Genomic DNA, 18,178 nt, shown 5'->3' with positions numbered 1-18,178 from the left:
CCGAAGGCGATCCCTCGACCTGGGCTGCATGAAGGGGATTGACCCCTGAGTCAGTCTGGGGACGCTCTTCCTCCGAGCTGTCCCCCACGGTGGCAATGGCCCCATCGTCGTCCCCTACCTCGTCGCCGGCTTCGTCAAAGTCCTCGTCTCCCGCGTCGTAGGCATCCCCTTCAGACGCGGGGATAGAGTCCGAAACCCGCATGACATCGTCGTCTTCAACAGATTCTTCGAAGATGTCGTCCGGCGGGGGCGCCGGGGTTGCCAATAACTGGGCCTGGAGTCTAGTGGCCCGACGAATCTTGAGAGTCTTCTTACACCGGAACTTCGAGCAGGCCATACACCTGGCCTCATCATGGTCCGGTGACAAACATTTGTTGCACACAGGGTGCACATCGAGGTGTGAATACTTGGAGGTGCACACCGGGCACCTTTTGAACGGAGTTCGTTCCATGTCTGGAGCGTCGAGTAGGCCCGTCCGCGCCGAGAGCACGGGGATGGGTAGCAAGAGTTCGGAGCTGAGAACAGACAAAAACCCGAACGAAACGATACCGACGCCCAGCCTAAAGACCTTTTGGTCTCGAGTTAGACAAATTTTACAACTATCGATTCCGACAGAGGGAACCGAAACACATCCGAACCCAATGGCGGAAAAAAACAATCTAGGGATGGAGGCGATGCCCATGCGCACTGTAGTCCAGGGGAGGAGCCACCTATCTCGTGATACTTCGAAGACTCTTCCAGGACAACAATGTGCAATCATCCGGACCCAACACTAGGCGGCGATCTATGCACAGATATGAATTCAGCAGCCCACATGCCTCGAACCTGACATTTCATGGCCCTATACTAAAAAGATGGGCTTCAGATCTGGACCTTATAAGGGGATGATGGGCTGCTGAAATGGGTCACGTGACAGGAAGATGGGCTACATGTAATGACTGCATACAATAGGACAAGGAGTTCCAGGCACAGACCCTTTGACAAGAGGATCACCCCCGTTATCAATCAAGTGAAAGGAAAAAGGTGCTCCGGATATGTTTTAGTAAAAGGGAGAGTGGTGCCAACTCTGGGCCCAGTGCTCCTGCTCTCAGCCCTGTTCAGGGAAGAAGCATATCTGTCCTACGCTTTGCTCCATAGGAGGTTGAGGCTATACTCACTTTGCAGCCGCCTCCCCTCTTTCCCGTCGGTTCTGCTCAGCCTTCAGTTCTCGAAATTCTTGCTTTGACTGTCGCAATATTTCCATGTAGTCCTCAATGAAGTCCCTTGTAGAGACTAGAGTTAGGAGTTTTCCACAGAGTGCATGAAGAATTTTCAGCTTTTCATCTGAGGAAGAAAATTACAGAGTAAACAATTAGCAGGTAAAAGATTAACATGATCATGTAATATATGTTTAAAAGGAAATCCTTCATACTGTAGATCTCACAGGAGCCTGCGGCACACACTGCGGGTATAACAGTCTAGGAGGTACCGGATCAGTGACAGCAGATAGCCTGGCACAGAGGGTACTCTGCATGGTTCGATATTGAACTGGGGAAAGCCTTAAAATAATAGTGGACACTTATAGGGAAGTCAGTGTGGTTTACTGTCTTGTCTGCAGTGACACTATTATAAACATGGGGGAATCTGCCTTAGTAGACCACGGAAAGCAAAACTGCAATCTAAGTCCATCAGTATATTAATAAGGGGTGAAACGTGCGCTAAGAAAAAATCTACTAGTTTCAAGAAGATGCCTGTATACCTCATGGGTCACCCAGAATGGTCAATAATCTGAGATTGCCAGGAATCAGAGCCCAGGCCTGTTGTCACCCTGCTGGGCCAAAATAATTACATTGCTCTCCAGCCGAGCTAACAAAGGCCTCTCCACACAAAGGGATAAATCAACAGTGCTACACTCCGCTCCTGAGAAGGAAAGGGGTAGAGGAGAAAATCTGCATTCATCAATTCGCTGTCGCACTGAACCAGGCATGGGACAGCCAATGACACCTAACAAAGGATGGAGACAACACAGGATGAGGCTTCCTTTTGAGCTTTTGGTGAGAAAAGCCCTGGCAGTGATAACAGAGGGATGGAGCTGAAACCCCAGATATGCGACCCTTGACTCTTGGATGATGCCATCTTTAAATGTCCCACAATGCCGAACAGGAGTGTCGAGACAGGGATAGAGAGGTGATGTGGCTCCTCAGGAAATCCCAGAAGAGAGATGCATAAACAGGGTCGAGCTTAGAACCACAAACAAGCCAGATGCAAATAGATTGATACAGAAGTGGAAAGTGTTGCTAGCTTGAACCCTAGATTGGTGGATAGTGGTTCAAAGAACATTAGCCTACTGTGGGAAGGGAGGAAAGCTAAGCAAAGTGGATAAATGCTCTGGAGACAAATTAACATTAACACCATGTTATCCTTCGGATGCCCTACTATGTACAAGGAATGATGCCAAGGAAAGCTGGAGAGCTCACACCAGCCATGCCACAAAATCAAAGTTCTATAAAACCATATGTATGCTGTGGGTTTCAAAACACTGGAGACATCCGAAATTTGTCAGTTAGCCCAACACTTTGAGTCTTGCATTGGAGGGTACAAAGGTGCTTTGGATTAACTCGGGTGTGGCCAAATGGTACTTGAGATCAGTGCCAGCAGCGTCATGCTACAGTAGTAAACAGGTTATGGACGGCATTGGCTAAAGGTCAAACTAAGGTGCTATTTATGACCTTTTACATACAATGCAAAATGACATGGTTTTCTGAGTTACATGAGTAGGTCAGACTAGAGGCGACATGCAGGTTAGTAAACATAAAACCTGCTGTGTACAGAGATCCTGTGCTTTTCTGGTTTGCTTGGAAAGGGCTATATTTAAATGGAAGGTGGCCTAAACGCTCTACTTTAAACAAGATGACCTGTGGTCCTGCATTTGCTGGGGATAAATCCTAGATATGGTCTGCAGAGCCATTCTATCTACAAGGGTTGATGCCATCAGTTTCTGTGTTACCAAGGGACAGGAAAAGGTAGGGAGAACAAGTTCTACAACAGGGAGAAGGTTCCCATCAGGGCCCCAAGCTCTGACTTGAGTGCCAGGAAAGTGCACTTCAACTTATGGTTATGTAGTTCCAGCAATTGGCCTCATGGCTTGCGGTCTGGGTTACCTGGAGACAAATCGTATACAGAAGTGGTGGAGAGCTTCTTCAGCAGGCCCGGATGATTCAACCTCAATTCCATGCCGGCATCATCCGTGGCATCAAAGCCACCACGCTTTTGGTAACGGTACTTGGCGTTGTTGGCAGTCACATCTGCACCAGACGCCAGGATGTGCAGGCGGAGAATTTCTGAAAGAGTGCAGCTGTCCAGGTCCAAGCCTTTTAAACTGCAACCTTGAAACAGAAAAAAGTTGCAGCTAATTACTTTTTCTTGCTGATTGGGAAATACTACTGCAGTCTGTTACAATACTCACATTTTGGAAAGAGGTTACATGGAGGAAGAAAGGTATGCCCCCAGCGCCCATTGAAGCATAGGATTCTGCAGCAGACTCTGCATTATTACAATCTGACACTGTGAGAAAGTGGCTCTATATATACTGGACTAGAATGAAGTACAGTGTGTAGAGAGTCCACCAACCCCAGAGGTATAACAGAGGTTAAAGTCAGAACGGACCTTACTCTCCAAAGTGGTAGCTTGGCCTAGCAGTAAGGCAGTACCAGAGGACAGTGTAAAGCATTTGTTGTACACACTCAGTCAGCAAAAGGTTTCACACACTCAAGGACTGAACTCCAGGCCAATTGTTTTATATCCACAGATATAGGTGTTTTATTTTTAGAATCAACAGTTATAAAAAATATACTTTTCTTGTTATGAGTTCTCTCATGTAATTACTTTGCAAAGGAGCAATAAAGTTTGTGCACACAATTAATACAGTATTGACAGTACGCAACACAATCCTAAAACACACTATAGCATTGAGCTCAATGGGTTTTCCACATGCAAGTACATTGATTACTATATAGATTACTTTAGTAGTCCCAGGACTAGATCTTAGATTCAGTCCGGGGGTCTAAGCTGAAACCAGATTAGCAAAAACGTTTTAGTTACTGTAGTGAATTTTCATGAATATAAAGCGGTTTTAAAAGTTCACACTTAGAGGGGGCGTGGCTTGGTAGCGACCAAGATGGCCGCATAGTTTTGCGGCGCTCCAGGGACCCGACTAAAGACCCCTGATATCCGTCATTAATCCTTTCATCTGAGCGACATTGACAGCAGCATTGGTATGCCGCTATCCTCCCACGGAGAATAGTGTGCCTCTGGACCTGCTCCGACCCTGGGAAGTCCAATACCGGTAATCGGCGAGATTGGGCCTAGGTGGCCGAAGATAGATTTTGCAGCACCGGCCTCAAGTTGGGACCAGACCTGAGAAGGAGCGCAGGCGAGCGGCCGCGGGCTGGGGGACCGAAGTCACGGTTCCTCCCCCACCCCCCCCCCCCCCCACACCCCTCCTCCCCTGTGAAGCCTTAAACACTCTGCAGGACTGGTCGGAGTGGTGCTGAGCGGGCCGCAACTGGCCGGGTGACTGAGGAGAGGCATCCCCGATACGTGGGCCATCGAGGAAGCGGCGAACGACTGGAGACTGACTCCGCGGCACCGGCATAGTGTTGGGGCCGGACCTGTCAGCCTGCGGAGGTGCTGTGTGGGCCGAGAATTGCTAGGAACAGTGGTGCGGCCCCCTGGCTACGTGCGGTCCCCCTACTACGTTTGACCATTGAAGTGAGGAGCGGCTGGGAGCAGAGCCTGCAGCGCCGACCTTGAATTGGGGCTGCATCGGCCTGCTTGGAGAGGTGACGGGCAGCCACGGTGTGGCACGGCGGGGAGATACTATACTGACCCCTTGTGATCCGCCGCCCCCCCCCCCCCCGGCGAATGCAGGAGTGTTGTACCGGCCTGGGAGTAGAGGGGTACTGCCCCTGATACGTGGGACCACTGGTGAAGTGGAGAGTGGAGTCCAATTCCCCGTTGACGTCCCCAAGCGCGAGGGGCCGACTGGGCCCTGATATCACTTAGTGGACCGGCGGTGGGGGTCGGCCCCGGAGCCCGGATCGGCGGAGGCGGAGTGAGGCCCGGGGCAGGCGGCTGGGCCACTACACGGGTGGTAACCCACTGTGGGAGCTGTATGAAACTAGAGAGCCTCGCCCTTACATACCCTGAACGGCGTGCGGCGTGGGCAATAGACCAGGGACTCGCCGCCACGCAAGGCCATGAGGAACAAGAAATCTACGGTGACACAATCGAATACCATGGATAATTACACGGCGGAGCAGGGGGCAGGGACGGCGACTCGCCCTGGAACTGCAGAGGGACCCGCAGAACCTTCTTTAACCTCCATAATGCAGGCCATACAATCCTTGGGTACCACCCTGGAATCCAAGATAGATAAGATGTCTATTGATCTGACGCACCAACGGGCGGATCTGAATAAAACATCGGAAAAAGCCACGCAAAACGCCACGGCAGTTGCGGAACTTCAGGAGACCACCAAAAAGCAGCAGGTCCAGCAGCTCACGCACCAGCAGAGGCAGATGACGGCGCGGCTGGAGGATCAGGAAGGAAAGGCCTGCAGCAATAACCTCCGAGTGGTTGGTGTGCCGGAAAAAATGGAGGGGGCTAGAGTAGAGCTCTTTCTGGAAGACCTTATTCTTAATACCCTGCAGCCCAAGAGACTGTCTAAATTCTTTGTAATTGAGCGGGCACACAGGGCTCCGGTGCCACCGCCGCGACAGGGCAATCCACCGCGCACCATCATTGCACGAATCCTCAATTACAGAGACCGGGATTCCATTTTGCAGGCCGCCCGCCAACATGGGGACCTACGTGTTGACAACGCCACTATCCGGTTCTTTCCAGACTTTATGCTGAAGGTACAGCAGGAGCGTCGATCGTTTGATGGTGTCAAGAGAGTGCTCAGGGAGCGCGGACTGAAATACATGATGTTCTTCCCTGCGCGGCTCTAGATTTTGGTGGAGGGGAAGTCCTTCACTGCCCCGGAGGAGGTGCATGCCTGGCTGGAGGAACACGGGCGTCCGCAGCAGAGCCCGGACCGAGGGGGCAGCTGGAGGAGTGCGGTGCCCCAGTCTCCGGTGTCATCCGTGGCATCTACTGTGGGATCGCAACAGCGGCGGGATGGGCGGGAGACGGGCCCGCAGCATTTCAGCATCGCCGGACATGGGGTGAAGAGCTGAAGCCGCAGGTGGTGAACTGCCCGTCATTTCATGGGACACGTAACGTATATTGGTGCTTTAGGCGCTGCTTCTCCTGGGTGGGTAATGAGTGGGAGGTTGTTAAATGGCTGGAGGCCCTAGGGGAGGAAAGCCGGAGGACCACGCATCATATTTGGTTGGGTACTCCTGAGCAAGATCCTTGAATTGTTCCCTACTCTTTGGAACCCCGCCACGTGCTGGGACACATGGTAGAGTTGCTCATGTTCTGGACTTGGGGTCAGACGGGGGCCTCTAATGTTGGACTTGGTGTGACACTTGCCCTCTAAGTTTTTTGTGACAAGGCCTACAGGCACTCTGCTTGTTTGGGATGTCTGGCGCTGTTGGCCGACATGGCAGGGTAGCAGGGTGGGGGGTTGGAGGGTAGGGTAGGGGATTGGAGCTGTGTTCTGGTTCTCATGATGTGTTTTTATTTATTTATTTTGAAAGTTTTATATAGCGCGAACAAGATCTTTGCAGATATCAGAGCGCTTTACAGACGAGGGGTACAACATGTGAGTAAATAACAATTGGGGTGAGGAGGGTAAATGCAGGAGCGTAGTCAGATAGATACATCAATGGTGATAAAAATAAAAATAGGTGGTAGCGTAAACAATCAGGTAAGTCAATAACACGAGTCATACAAAAATGCAAAAAGATCAGTAGAACAGGATGGTTCAGCGTTTGTAAAAATCTTCCCTAGTGATAATTCAAGTGTATTTAGCCATAAGGATAGCCTTGACTTCTTTCTTTAAAAGTATGGTGGAGGAGATGAGCCTGGTTTCAGGGGGGAGCGAGTTCCAGATCCTAGGTGCCATTCCTGAGAAGAAGCGTTTATAGGTTTTTTCCTTGCGGAATTTTTGGGGCTTTAGCAAAAGATTGTTTGTGCCTCTAGTGTTTCTGGGGCCTCCAGAAATCGTCAGCTTGAGCGAGGTATCTGGGTGAGCTCAGGTGGATAGCCTTGTGCGTCAAACAAGCGATTTTCAAGTGTATTCTGGCTTCAAAAGGCAGCCAGTTCAGCGATTTCAGGTCAGGGGAAATGTGTGTTTTTTTGATCCAGTGATGAGTCTCGCTGCTGCGTTTAGAGAAGCTCTTATGGGTGCCGTAGTAGTTAGTGGGAGACCGCAGAGGGCGATGCTGCCGTAATCTATTCGAGGGATGACTAGTGCTTGTACCGCAGTTTGGAAATCTTTGGCTGGAAGGAAGGGTTTGAGTTTCCTTAGGGTATTGATCTGATAGTTCGCACCCTTAGTTGCTTTGTTGATGTGTTCCTGCATGTTGAGGTTGGTGTCAAGTGTTATGCCTAAAGATTTTGCTGAGTCCACAATGGTGGGCTGAACATTGAGTGCCGTTAGGTGTTTAAGCCAAATTTGAGCGGTAGTGATCTTCGCGGGAGGTGAGATCAAGAGGAACTCTGTTTTAAGAGCATTGAGTTTGAGATGATTAGCGGCCAGCCAGGATTGGGTGCTTCTGATCGTAGAATTCAAGAGCATAATGTCTTTGGGTAATTGTAATTTGAGATACAGTTGGGTGTCATCGGCGTACATGTGGAAGTGAACATTGGATGCTTCTAGCAAGGTGGTGAGAGGCTCCATAACTAGGTTAAACAAAGTTGGGGAAAGGGAGGATCCTTGTGGGACGCCTAGCGATACAGGTATTGGCGAAGACATCAAGTTGTTACTCTTGAATTTCTGCGATCTGTTGTGTAGAAAGGACGTGAACCATTTGAGCACAGTTCCAGATAGACCCATTCTTGTGTGTAATAGTTCGAGTAAATTCTCATGTTTGACGGTGTCGAATGCAGACGAGAGATCAAGAAGGATGAGGAGGCAGGTATCATTTTGATCTAGGATTTGAAGGGCGTCGTCAATTATGTGAGTCATAGCAGTTTCTGTACTGTGATCTGCTCTGAAGCCTGATTGATGAGTGTTGAGTAGATCAAACTGAATAATGTGTTTAGTCAATTGTACTTGTGCGCATTTTTCCAACAGTTTGGCTAGAGTCGGAATATTGGTAATGGGACGGTAATTATTTAGATCAGAGGGGTCGGCTGTAGGTTTCTTTAGTAGAGGTGTGATTTGTCCAACTTTAAGGGCGTCGGGGATGGTCCCTTGTTGAAGTGAACTGTTAATAATTTTAGTCCAGAGTGGGAGGAGCGACGGGGTAAGGTCTTTGACAGCGTTAGCAGGAAGGGGGTCCGTGAGGTGATTGGCTGGTTTCACAGTGCTGAGCAGTCTTCCAATTTCTTCTTCCGAATAGGTGGCAAAGGATGACCATGTGGCATTGTTTTTTGGTTCAGTGGGTGCTGTGCAATGGGGTTTGGAGTAAAGACTTACATCAATGAGGAGATCGTTCTTTATGTTATCGGTTTTTTGGATAAAGAAAGAGGCAAAGTCTTCACAGGAGGGTGCTTTGTCCAAAGTGCTGAGTGGTTGGGGTTGTTCCTTGGATTGTGTTCTGATTAGCTCAAACAGCTTTCTCGGACGATTTTTGGCTTGGTCGAGCTGACGGCTGAAAAAATCTTATTTTGAGCGTTTTATTTTCCTGAAGTAGGCATTTCTCTTTTTCTTCAGCGTTTTTAGGTGCAGTGCGGAGGGAGCTGATCTCCAGGTGCGCTCTGCCATTCGCATAGCCTGTCTATCGTCATTGAGACTCCCGTCGTACCAGGGATTGGACATTTTTGTGGAGGCTCTTTTTAGCTGCATAGGTGCAGCTTCATTAACTATTGAGGTCATAGCGTTGAGATAGTGATCAGTCAAAGCTTGGACATCCGTGACGCCGGTAGGAGGAAGTAGGAGGTTGCAGCTGTTGGGGGGTAGAGAGTTTGGATTGAGTTTTTTCAGGTCTCTTTTCCAGACTTTGGGCTTGAAGGATTGAACCGGGTTAAATTTGACTTTTTCCTTGATGAAGAATGTGACAATATGATGATCTGACCAGTCACAGGGTTGGATAGATTCAAGTTGGATAGAGTCCTCTTTGGAGATAAGGTCAAGGATAGAGCCTTTCTCGTGGGTCGGGCTGTCGCATATTTGGGTGAGGTCAAGGGCGTTGAGGAAATTTTTAAGACTATTTACCACCGCGTCATTATGATCGTTCCAATGGAGGTTGAAGTCACCAAGGTATATTTGTGTGAGTTGTCGACCGGAATTGGTTGAAATCAAATCCATAATTTGTTGCGAGAAGGTACGGTTGTCCCCTGGTGGGTGGTAAATGCTGTGAAGAGTGCATATCGGTTTGCCCTCACTGATAATATCGAGGCAGATGTATTCATAGGAGGTTGGGGAGGGTAGGGAAGGGGAGGTTACTTTCAGGACAGAGAGGTTACTCCTGTGTATGCATGCGACACCACCACCTTTTTGACCAACCCGGTCTAGTCTAGTGATGTGGTAGTTGGGGGGAACCAGTATGTCCATTATAGGTGTAGAAGATTCAGTTAGCCAGGTTTCCGTCATGATGATTAGGTCAAGGTCCAGTTTTAGGTTGAGATCAGCGATTGCGGAGGAGTGCCTAGAGGCCGATCTGCAGTTGAGGAGGGTGCATTTGAGACTGGGTGCGTCGAAGGTGGAGGGGGGTTCTAGAGAGAGGGGGACTTTTCTCAGGTTACTAAGGATAGAAATTCTGTTGTTCAGTGTGGGGGGTGTAAGGGGGTTTGGATGAATCGTTGGAATGGCGCGGAGGGTGGTGGGTGTGTTGTTATGGGGAGCTGGGTCGTAGGAGCGGAGGAGGGTGATTGTGTCGAGGTCCGATAGTCGATTGCAGGAGCAGTGGGGACGGTTTTCACGATCGCGAACGGGGATTGAGGTCCAGTGTGAGGGGCGTTGAGTAGGAGTCAGCCGACCGGGTGGAGGTCCTGTTGGGAGGGGTGGTGCTGGTGGAGGAGGCGGGTGAGGGGTGTCTGGGATGTGTGCAGAGTAGTTGTTTGATGATGTGAATGTCTTCTTTGAGCTTGAGGAGGGTGGTGGGTGAGGAGTGACTGGAGTGTGTGCAGAGTAGTTGTTTGATGATGTGAATGTCTTCTTTGAGCTGGTGGAGGGAGGCCATGACGTACTCTAGTGTGGGATATGTGTTGGTGGTGGGGATGGGAGGGTTGTGGGTGGATGACATAGGGGGGAGGTTGTTGGTAAGGAAGAGGGTATTGGTGGTAGGCGGAGAGTGCAGGGTGGAGGATGGGCGTATGTTAGTGGTGATGGGGGCGCATGTAGGGTAGTGGGGGGTGAGAATGGGGGGGAAGTGGGATTGTATGTGGTTCTTTTTTGAGGAGGCGGAGTTGAATTGATCGAGGCGGCGTATTCTGTGTGATTGGTTAATGGGTGGAAGTGGGGGCTGAGAATGGGGGGGATAAAGGGTGGGGTTTGTCTGTGTGAGTGTCGATCTGATGCTGAGCTTGATTAGGCGGGATGTGGGTGGGAACTGTGATGTCATGGGTGAAGAGAATGGGAATGTGGGCTGGTGTATGTGGGGAGGGGGTATGGCTGGTGTATGTGGGGGAAAGATCTATGTCTGTGATTGAGGGGTGTGGGGTAGCAGCAGTAGATGGGTGCATGACTAAGGTGCCGGTGGTAAAGGAGAGGTGCGTGTCGTTTTGGGGCTGAGCTAGGTTAGAGGCGTTGTGGTTGTGGGCTGAGGGGTCAGGGGTGAGCGGAATGGGAGTGGTATGAGTGGGGGTGAAGGTGTTGGTGGGGGGGAGGGGGTGCGGCTGGTGTATGTGGGGTAGAGGTCTGAGTCTGTGATTGAGTGTGAGGTGGCTACAGTAAGTGGATGAATGACTATGGTGCCGGGGGTAGAGGAGAGGTGCGTGTCGTTTAGGGGCTGAGCTAGGATAGAATGGTTGTGGTTGGGGGCTGTGAAGTCAAGGGTGATAGGACTGAGAGTGCTGTGAGTGGGGGTCGTTGGGGGCTGTGGGTGGGAGGCCCGTCGTGTGGAATCAACGGTCTACAGACTGAACTTCTTTTGGAAATGACCGATTGATTCCTTCCACACGACGGGCCTCGGTTAAATCGACACCGCCTGCCGGCTTGAATTTGGTTCAGTGACCAGGCGCCCCTATTACCGTTATTTTGGAATTCAGTCAACTACACCTGTGCTGCAAAATGTGAGCTGTTCACCAACCACGAGTGTGCACCGCGTGGCGTGCATCACGTCTTCAGTCCATCACTGTGTGAATTACAGAATTGACTGCTTACTGAGATTTACCCACACTACGGCAACTTTTGTGCCCCTGTGCAGATTTACCGTCCCCAGTCCCTGTCCTGAAGAGAACCTACAACATCTAGGTTCGAAACACGTCGACACTCCCACCCTGTGGCAATCTCAAAGGGTGCTGCTAGGATATAATTCATTTCACCACTTTGGACCCTAGCCGTGCAACCCCATATAAATATTTGACCACAGGTTCTGGTAGACAGGCAGGCACTCCTTTCCATCTCAATCCCGCCTGTCCCTTGGTTTCATAGTTCTAAGGACTGGTTCTCTTTTCTGTTTCATGCATCAATTTTGCACTGTAGATAACTGCAATTTAATTGAATCAATGTATGTTTTACTCTTTTGGTGTGTTATTATTTGCCTCGTTTGACTCTATTGTTGTAAGTACTGTATATTTGTAAATTTGTATTTTTGTAGATACTGTATACATGAACCCACTGTTCTGATGGTCTTTTGTTTGTGCTTGTGTTTTTGAAACTTTGAGAATCCTAGTAAAAAAGAAAATAAATTTGTTTGGAATACAAATCCAGCGGTCACGTGGTACATATTGACTGCGTGTCTGTAGAATTTTCTTGTTAATTTTCCTGTCCAGCCAACCTGTTCTGTTTTCCTAAATACACTTGAACCACTACTGGGGATCAACTTCAAAGACTCGATACTGATCTGTACTACTTGTTCGAACCCTTTGCATTTTTGTATGACTTTGAAATTGACTTACTTGATTGTTTATGATATCACTACACTGTACTTTTAACACTATTGATGTATCTGTGTATATATGCTCCCCTCCTCTGTAAAGCGCTCTGATATCTGCGAAGATCTTGTTAGCGCTATATAAAACTTTCAAAATAAATAAATAAATACATAAATACTAATAATATACTGGAATAAAATAAAATACCTATGCAGACAGTAAAATACCTGAATCGAAATGGACAGTGAGTAGTCAAAAATATGTGAGGTACATGAGTCAGTAGCAAAATACAATGGCAAACAAAAGTCACATGAGACAAGTGACACTTGTGAGCAGCCCAAAAATATACGTGGTAGCAATCGGTGCATTACAGGTGACGCAAAAGTGGGACGTGCAAGATACAATTAGGAATATAAAAAATACAATACCACTGTAGAAGGCAAAAATATATGAGGTAGCAATCGGTGCAAGATACAATTAGGAATATAAAAAATAGAATACCACTGTAAACGGCAAAAATATATGAGGTAGCAATCGGTGCATTACAGGTGCAGATAAAGTGAAATGTGCTGGATACAGTTAGGAGTATAGTAATATAATATAATACCACTATAAAAGGCAGACACTATCATAGTCCGACGTGAAAGCACCAAGCAGTGTACATTGTGCAACCGATAAGAGTAGTCTAAAAAGGCCATAAGTCCGATGGTAGAGATGATTAGCCCATGATGGTTGCCCAAAGATAGACAGACTAAGAAGGCCGAACCGAAAGGGGAGATAGAAATGTTGGTCCTCTGTCTGCTGCTATTGCTTTGAGCCCCGGGAAGGGCAATATCACTTTCTATTTGAGCAAGCACTGCTCATAGCTTGCTGGGAGGGAGTCTTATCTCTATTTCTGGTGGTCTTGTGTGGGGGAGGTAAGCTGAGGAGCCTCGCAGACATCAAAGATACCGTAGGGGATTTATAGCTTCAGTTTTATGGCCCCAGCCATTTTGCACGAAGGAGGTAGTTTAAAAATGTGTTGCATGCTTGTTTCGACTCCAACACATTCAGTCGGCGGGTGGGAGGGGGGCAGTAGGGGGATTCGGTCACTATCCCTTAGATTTTGTGAGGACAATGGCTGGGTCACACACACCTAGGAAGCAGCACCTCGATATAATGTCCTGGAATGTGAACTGCCTGCAGAATAAGATCAAGCGCACTGTTGTACTTCAATACATACGAAGGCATGGCCCTGATGATGTACTCCTACAGGAGACGCACCTGATGGGGAATCACTGCAAGGCACTAAATAGGTTTTATTATACACTGCGTGCCCACTCTGGCTTTACAACGGGCTCAAGGGGAGTGGGCATCCTAATTAAAAACTCTGCCATGGATTTTGGGCCGCTGCTGGTCCGATCCCCTGGGTCGCTATGCGGTGTTATCCGCGCAATGGGAGGGCCGCACCCTAAACTTCTGCTCGGTATACATCCCACCGAAGCTCTATGCGACTACCTTCCCTGATATTGGAAATGAATATGCTACTTGCAAGTATGCATCTGTTCTTGGTATGTAGGGCTGCTGACATTCATATCTGTGCATAGATCGCCACCTAGTTTTGGGTCCGGATGATTGCACACTGTTGTCCTGGAAGAGTCTTCGAAGTATCACGAGATTGGTGGCTCCTCCTTAGTACTAGAGTGCGCATGGGCATCCTCTCCATCCTCAGATTGTTTTCGCCATTGTGGCAGAGATGGAGTATAGTACAGTAAGAGATATCCATGCAAAGAGTGAATGCTGCAGCTGCGACAGGCACCTGGGAGGTGGGTGGGCGATATGAATGTCAGCAGCCCTACATGCCAAGAACAGATGCATACTGGTAAGTAGCATACTCCGTTCGAGGCATGTGGGCTGCTGAATTCATATCTGTGCATAGAATGTATAGCAGTATCTCCCTTAGTGGTGGCTACCTGTGTCAGCTGCAGCAGTCTGAAAAAGAGTTTTGAGAACAACCTGTCCTACAGCAGCTTGCTGTTTTGAATGTACATCTACACAATAGTGTTTTGTAAATGTATGGGTTGTTGTCCACGAGGCTGCTTTACAAATTTCGTGTAAAGGAATATTACCCAGGAAAGCCATGGATGCCCCATAGCTTGCGTGTGGAATGCACCCTATGGGGAACTGTTAAGGTGCGTTTGGCTTTTAAATTACATATTTGGATGCATTTAACGATCCATCTGGCTATACCTGATTTTGAAATAGGATTGCCTTCGTGTTGCGGTGAGAAAGCAACAAACAACTGTTTTGTCTTTCGAAATGCCTTAGTTCTGTCTATATAGTATAGCAGAACTCTTGACATCTAGAGTATGCAAGGCCCTTTCAGCTACTGTCTGTGGATTTTGAAAGAACGCTGGCAGTTCGATGGTTTGGTTTGATTTATGTGGAAATGGGATACCACCCTTGGTATGAATTTAAGGTTTGTTCTGAGAACTATTCTATTTGCATGTATTTGGATGAATGGCTCTTGAATAGTTAGGGCTTGAAGCTCGCTAACTCTTCGAAGCGAAGTAAAGGCAATGAGGAAAGCCACCTTCCAAGTAAGAAATTGTATTTCGCATGAGTGTAGTGGTTCAAAAGGTGGTCCCATAAGTCTGGTTAAAACAATGTTCAGATTCCAGACTGGTGAAGGTGGGTGTCTTGGAGGAATTACGCATTTGAGTCCTTCCATAAACGCTTTAATTGCTGGCACCCTAAATAGTGAAAGGTGTTGCCTGTTTTGAAGATATGCTGCTAACGCAGCTAAATGTATCCTGATGGATGAATGGCTAAATTGCAGCGTTGTAGGTGCAAGAGATGGCAAATGATGTTTTGAGTAGAAGCATCAAGTGGGTTTATATCATTGTTTCTGCAGTAAATGACGTAACGTTTCCACTTAGCTGCATAACATGCCCTGGTAGTGGGTTTTCTTGCCTCCTTGATAATGTTCATACAGTTTGGAGGCAAGTTCAGGTATCCAAACTCTAGGATTTCAGGAGCCAGATCGCCAGGTTCAGCTGTTGCGGATCTGGATGCTGGATTTCTCCATGGCTCTGAGTTAGAAGATTGGGTGTGAGTCTCAGTCTTTGATGAGGCACCACTGACAGTTCTAGGAACGTTGTGTACCATGGTTGCCTCGCCCATGTGGGAGCAACTAGGATTAGCGTCACTGAATGTTGACGTAGTTTGGGTGCCACTAGCGGTATTAATGGAGCTGGGGGAAAAGCGTACGCAAATTTGCCTGACCAGTTCATCCATATCGCATTGCCTTGCGACTGTGGATGTGGGAACCTGGCGGCAAAGTACTGGCATTTTGCGTTTTCGCTTGTGGCAAACAGATCTATCTCCGGGTGTCCCCACTTCCGGAAGAATGGTTGGAGCACTTAGGGGTGAATCTCCCATTCGTGCATTTGATGACTGTGCCTGCTGAGCAGGTCGGCTACTTGATTGTCCTTGCCTGGGAGGTGCTCTGCCATAAGAAACATGTTCCTTTGAATGGCCCACTTCCACATTGCTTGAGCTAGGTGCGACAGCTGTGTCGAGTGTGTTCCTCCCTGTTTTTTAATGTAATACATAGCTGTCATGTTGTCCGTCCAGATAAACACGGTTTTGTTGCATAAGTGTGTCTTGAATGCTTTTAGAGCTAGAAAGATAGCAATCAGCTCTAGAAGGTTGATGTGCATCTTCTTTTGTTGTACAGTCCATAGACCCTGTACTGTGTAGTGTAGGACATGGGCTCCCCATCCTAGTAAGGATGCGTCCGCGGTTAACACAATTTGTGGGACAGGCTCTTGGAACAGTCGTCCTTTGCAAAGGTTTTGTGGATTCCACCAATGCAGAGAGTTGTATGCCCGACTGGTCACCAACACTAGGTCCTGTAATTGCCCTTGAGCCTGGTTCCACTGCCTTGCTAGGCACTCTTGGAGAGGACGCATGTGTAGTCTGGCATGAGGGACTATGAACATGCACGAGGCCATCATGCCTATTAGTTGCATAAACACTCGAGCTGGTACTGAGTGTTGGGGCCTGAATCTTTGGATCAATGCTTGCATGCCGTTGATCCGTGCTGCATTGGGATATGCTTTTGCTGCCAGTGTATCTATAGTTGCTCCCAGGGATTGTTGTACATGGGAGGGTTGCAGATGCGACTTCGGGTAGTTTAGCGAGAAGCCTAAACTGTGCAGGAGATGGATGTTTTTGACATGTGTTTGGCGCACTGCTGGGCCGATGGCGCGTGTATTAGCCAATCGTCCAGATATGGATATCCATGGATGTGTTGCCTCCTGAGATGTGCAGCCACTGTAGCTAGACATTTGGTGAAGACGCGTGGAGCTGTTGTGACACAAAATGGTAGTACTTTGAACTGGTAGTGCTGTCCTTGTATGGTGAACCTGAGATACTTTCTGTGAGCAGGGTGTATTGGTATATGAAAGTATGCGTCTGAGGTCCAGAGTTGCTAGGAAGTCTCCCTTGCGGAGCAATGGTAGGACTTGCTGGAGAGTGAGCATATGAAAATGCTCCGACCAAATATACAGGTTGAGGGGCCTGAGGTCCAATATTGGTCTGAGAGACCGTCCTTCTTTGGATTTAGGGAGTATACTCTTGTTCCCTGATGTTGTAGTGGGACTGGTTCTATGGCCCCCTTTTGCAGCATACTGATGACCTCTTGCTGCAGTAGTGTTATATGTTCCTGTGACATTGGACGGTGCACGGGTGGTATGTTGGGTGGGGTCGAGGTGAGTTCTAGGCAATCGCCATGTTGGATAATTTGACTGACCCACTTGTCTGTTGTGATATTTAACCAGATTGGCAGAAATTGTTGTAGTCTTCCCCCGACCGGTGTTATATGGTCTGGGGGTAGTGCCAAGAAGTCACTGTTTGGTGTTAGTGGAGGATCTATTTGCATTTCCTCCACGACCCCTTCCTTTGGTGTTATTGCCTCTGTATCCACCCCTGTTAGTGTTTTTGATGTATGTGGATTGCGTGTTACTTTTGTAGATTGAGGATTGCTGTGATGTATTACTTCGCGCTCCTCCTCTATAATTGGAGCGACGAAAGGAGCCCCGGTGTTGTTGGGACTGGAGAGCTCCCATGGACTTTGCTGTTTCCGCATCCTTTTTAATTTTGTCCAGAATTGAGTCAACTGCTGGACCAAATAAAAAGTCTGGGTTGATGGGCTGATTAAGAATTGTGGATTGAACTTCATTCTTAAAACCTGATATGCGGAGCCATGCGTGTCGCCTTAGCAGCACGCTTGTATTGATGGATCTGGCAGCTGTATCCGCCGCGTCCAGGGCACATTTAATTGAGGCATTGGTGATGAGCTTTCCCTCCTGTATAAGTTCATCTGTCTGCCATTTGTAAGGATCAGGTAAGTGTTGGAGAATTTCTTCTAAGCTGTGGTAGTGCGCCCTGTCATATCTGGCCAGCAAGGCCTGTGTATTGGCAATTCTCCATGAGTTTGCTGCTTGAGCAGCTACTCTTTTGCCTGATGCCTCAAAGATTTTGGACTCTTTGTCCGGAGGAGCAGCCTCTCCGGTAGTTTGGGAATTAGCCCGTTTACGTGCGTTGGATACCACTAGGGAGTCTAGGGTAGCTGACCCTTGATGTATGTAGGATCTATAGGTGCAGACCTACATTTCTTTTCAATTCTAGGGTTTATGACCCGTGCCCTAGCGGTGTCCTTAAAAATGTAATGTGCGTGTTTTAAGACGCCCTTCAACATGGGGAGTGTTTTTACATGTCTCTCAGATGTTGTTAGTGTATCAAAGAGAAAGTCTTCTTCAATAGCATCAGAGTGCATATCTACATTATGGGAGGTAGCGGCTCTATCAAGTAAAGAATTAAAGGCCACCGTATGATGGCTTAGTTGGGTAAAGTGCAGGTTCTGTAATGGGCAGAGCCCCTTCATTGTCTGGTTCTCCTCCTGCACCCCATGGCTGTAGGTTGGGGTCTCCAGTTGGGTTTTGTGGATAACCAAACCCCACATCTGCATCCTGATCTTCATCTGGGTTGTAGTAAGGTGATGTTG

At 48.3% G+C, this 18,178-nt stretch overlaps 1 protein-coding gene across 1 annotated transcript in view; it reads right to left on the bottom strand.

Moving 5' to 3' along the window:
* Nucleotides 1–18,178, bottom strand: part of BAZ1A (bromodomain adjacent to zinc finger domain 1A) — a 510,573-nt gene that overhangs the window by 268,293 nt on the left and 224,102 nt on the right. The window contains exons 13-14 of the mRNA XM_086936946.1: nt 3,141–3,365; nt 1,158–1,323 (exon numbers count right to left, since the gene is read on the bottom strand). Of these exons, the coding sequence (XP_086793072.1) occupies nt 1,158–1,323; nt 3,141–3,365 (391 nt within the window). The remainder of the gene's footprint in view (nt 1–1,157; nt 1,324–3,140; nt 3,366–18,178) is intronic.

The sequence above is a fragment of the Lissotriton vulgaris genome, chromosome 9, assembly GCF_964263255.1.
Source record: "Lissotriton vulgaris chromosome 9, aLisVul1.2, whole genome shotgun sequence".
Taxonomy (NCBI): Eukaryota; Metazoa; Chordata; class Amphibia; order Caudata; family Salamandridae; genus Lissotriton; species Lissotriton vulgaris.
Note: the sequence above shows the minus strand (reverse complement) of the source record. Positions and strands in the feature narration are given on the sequence as shown.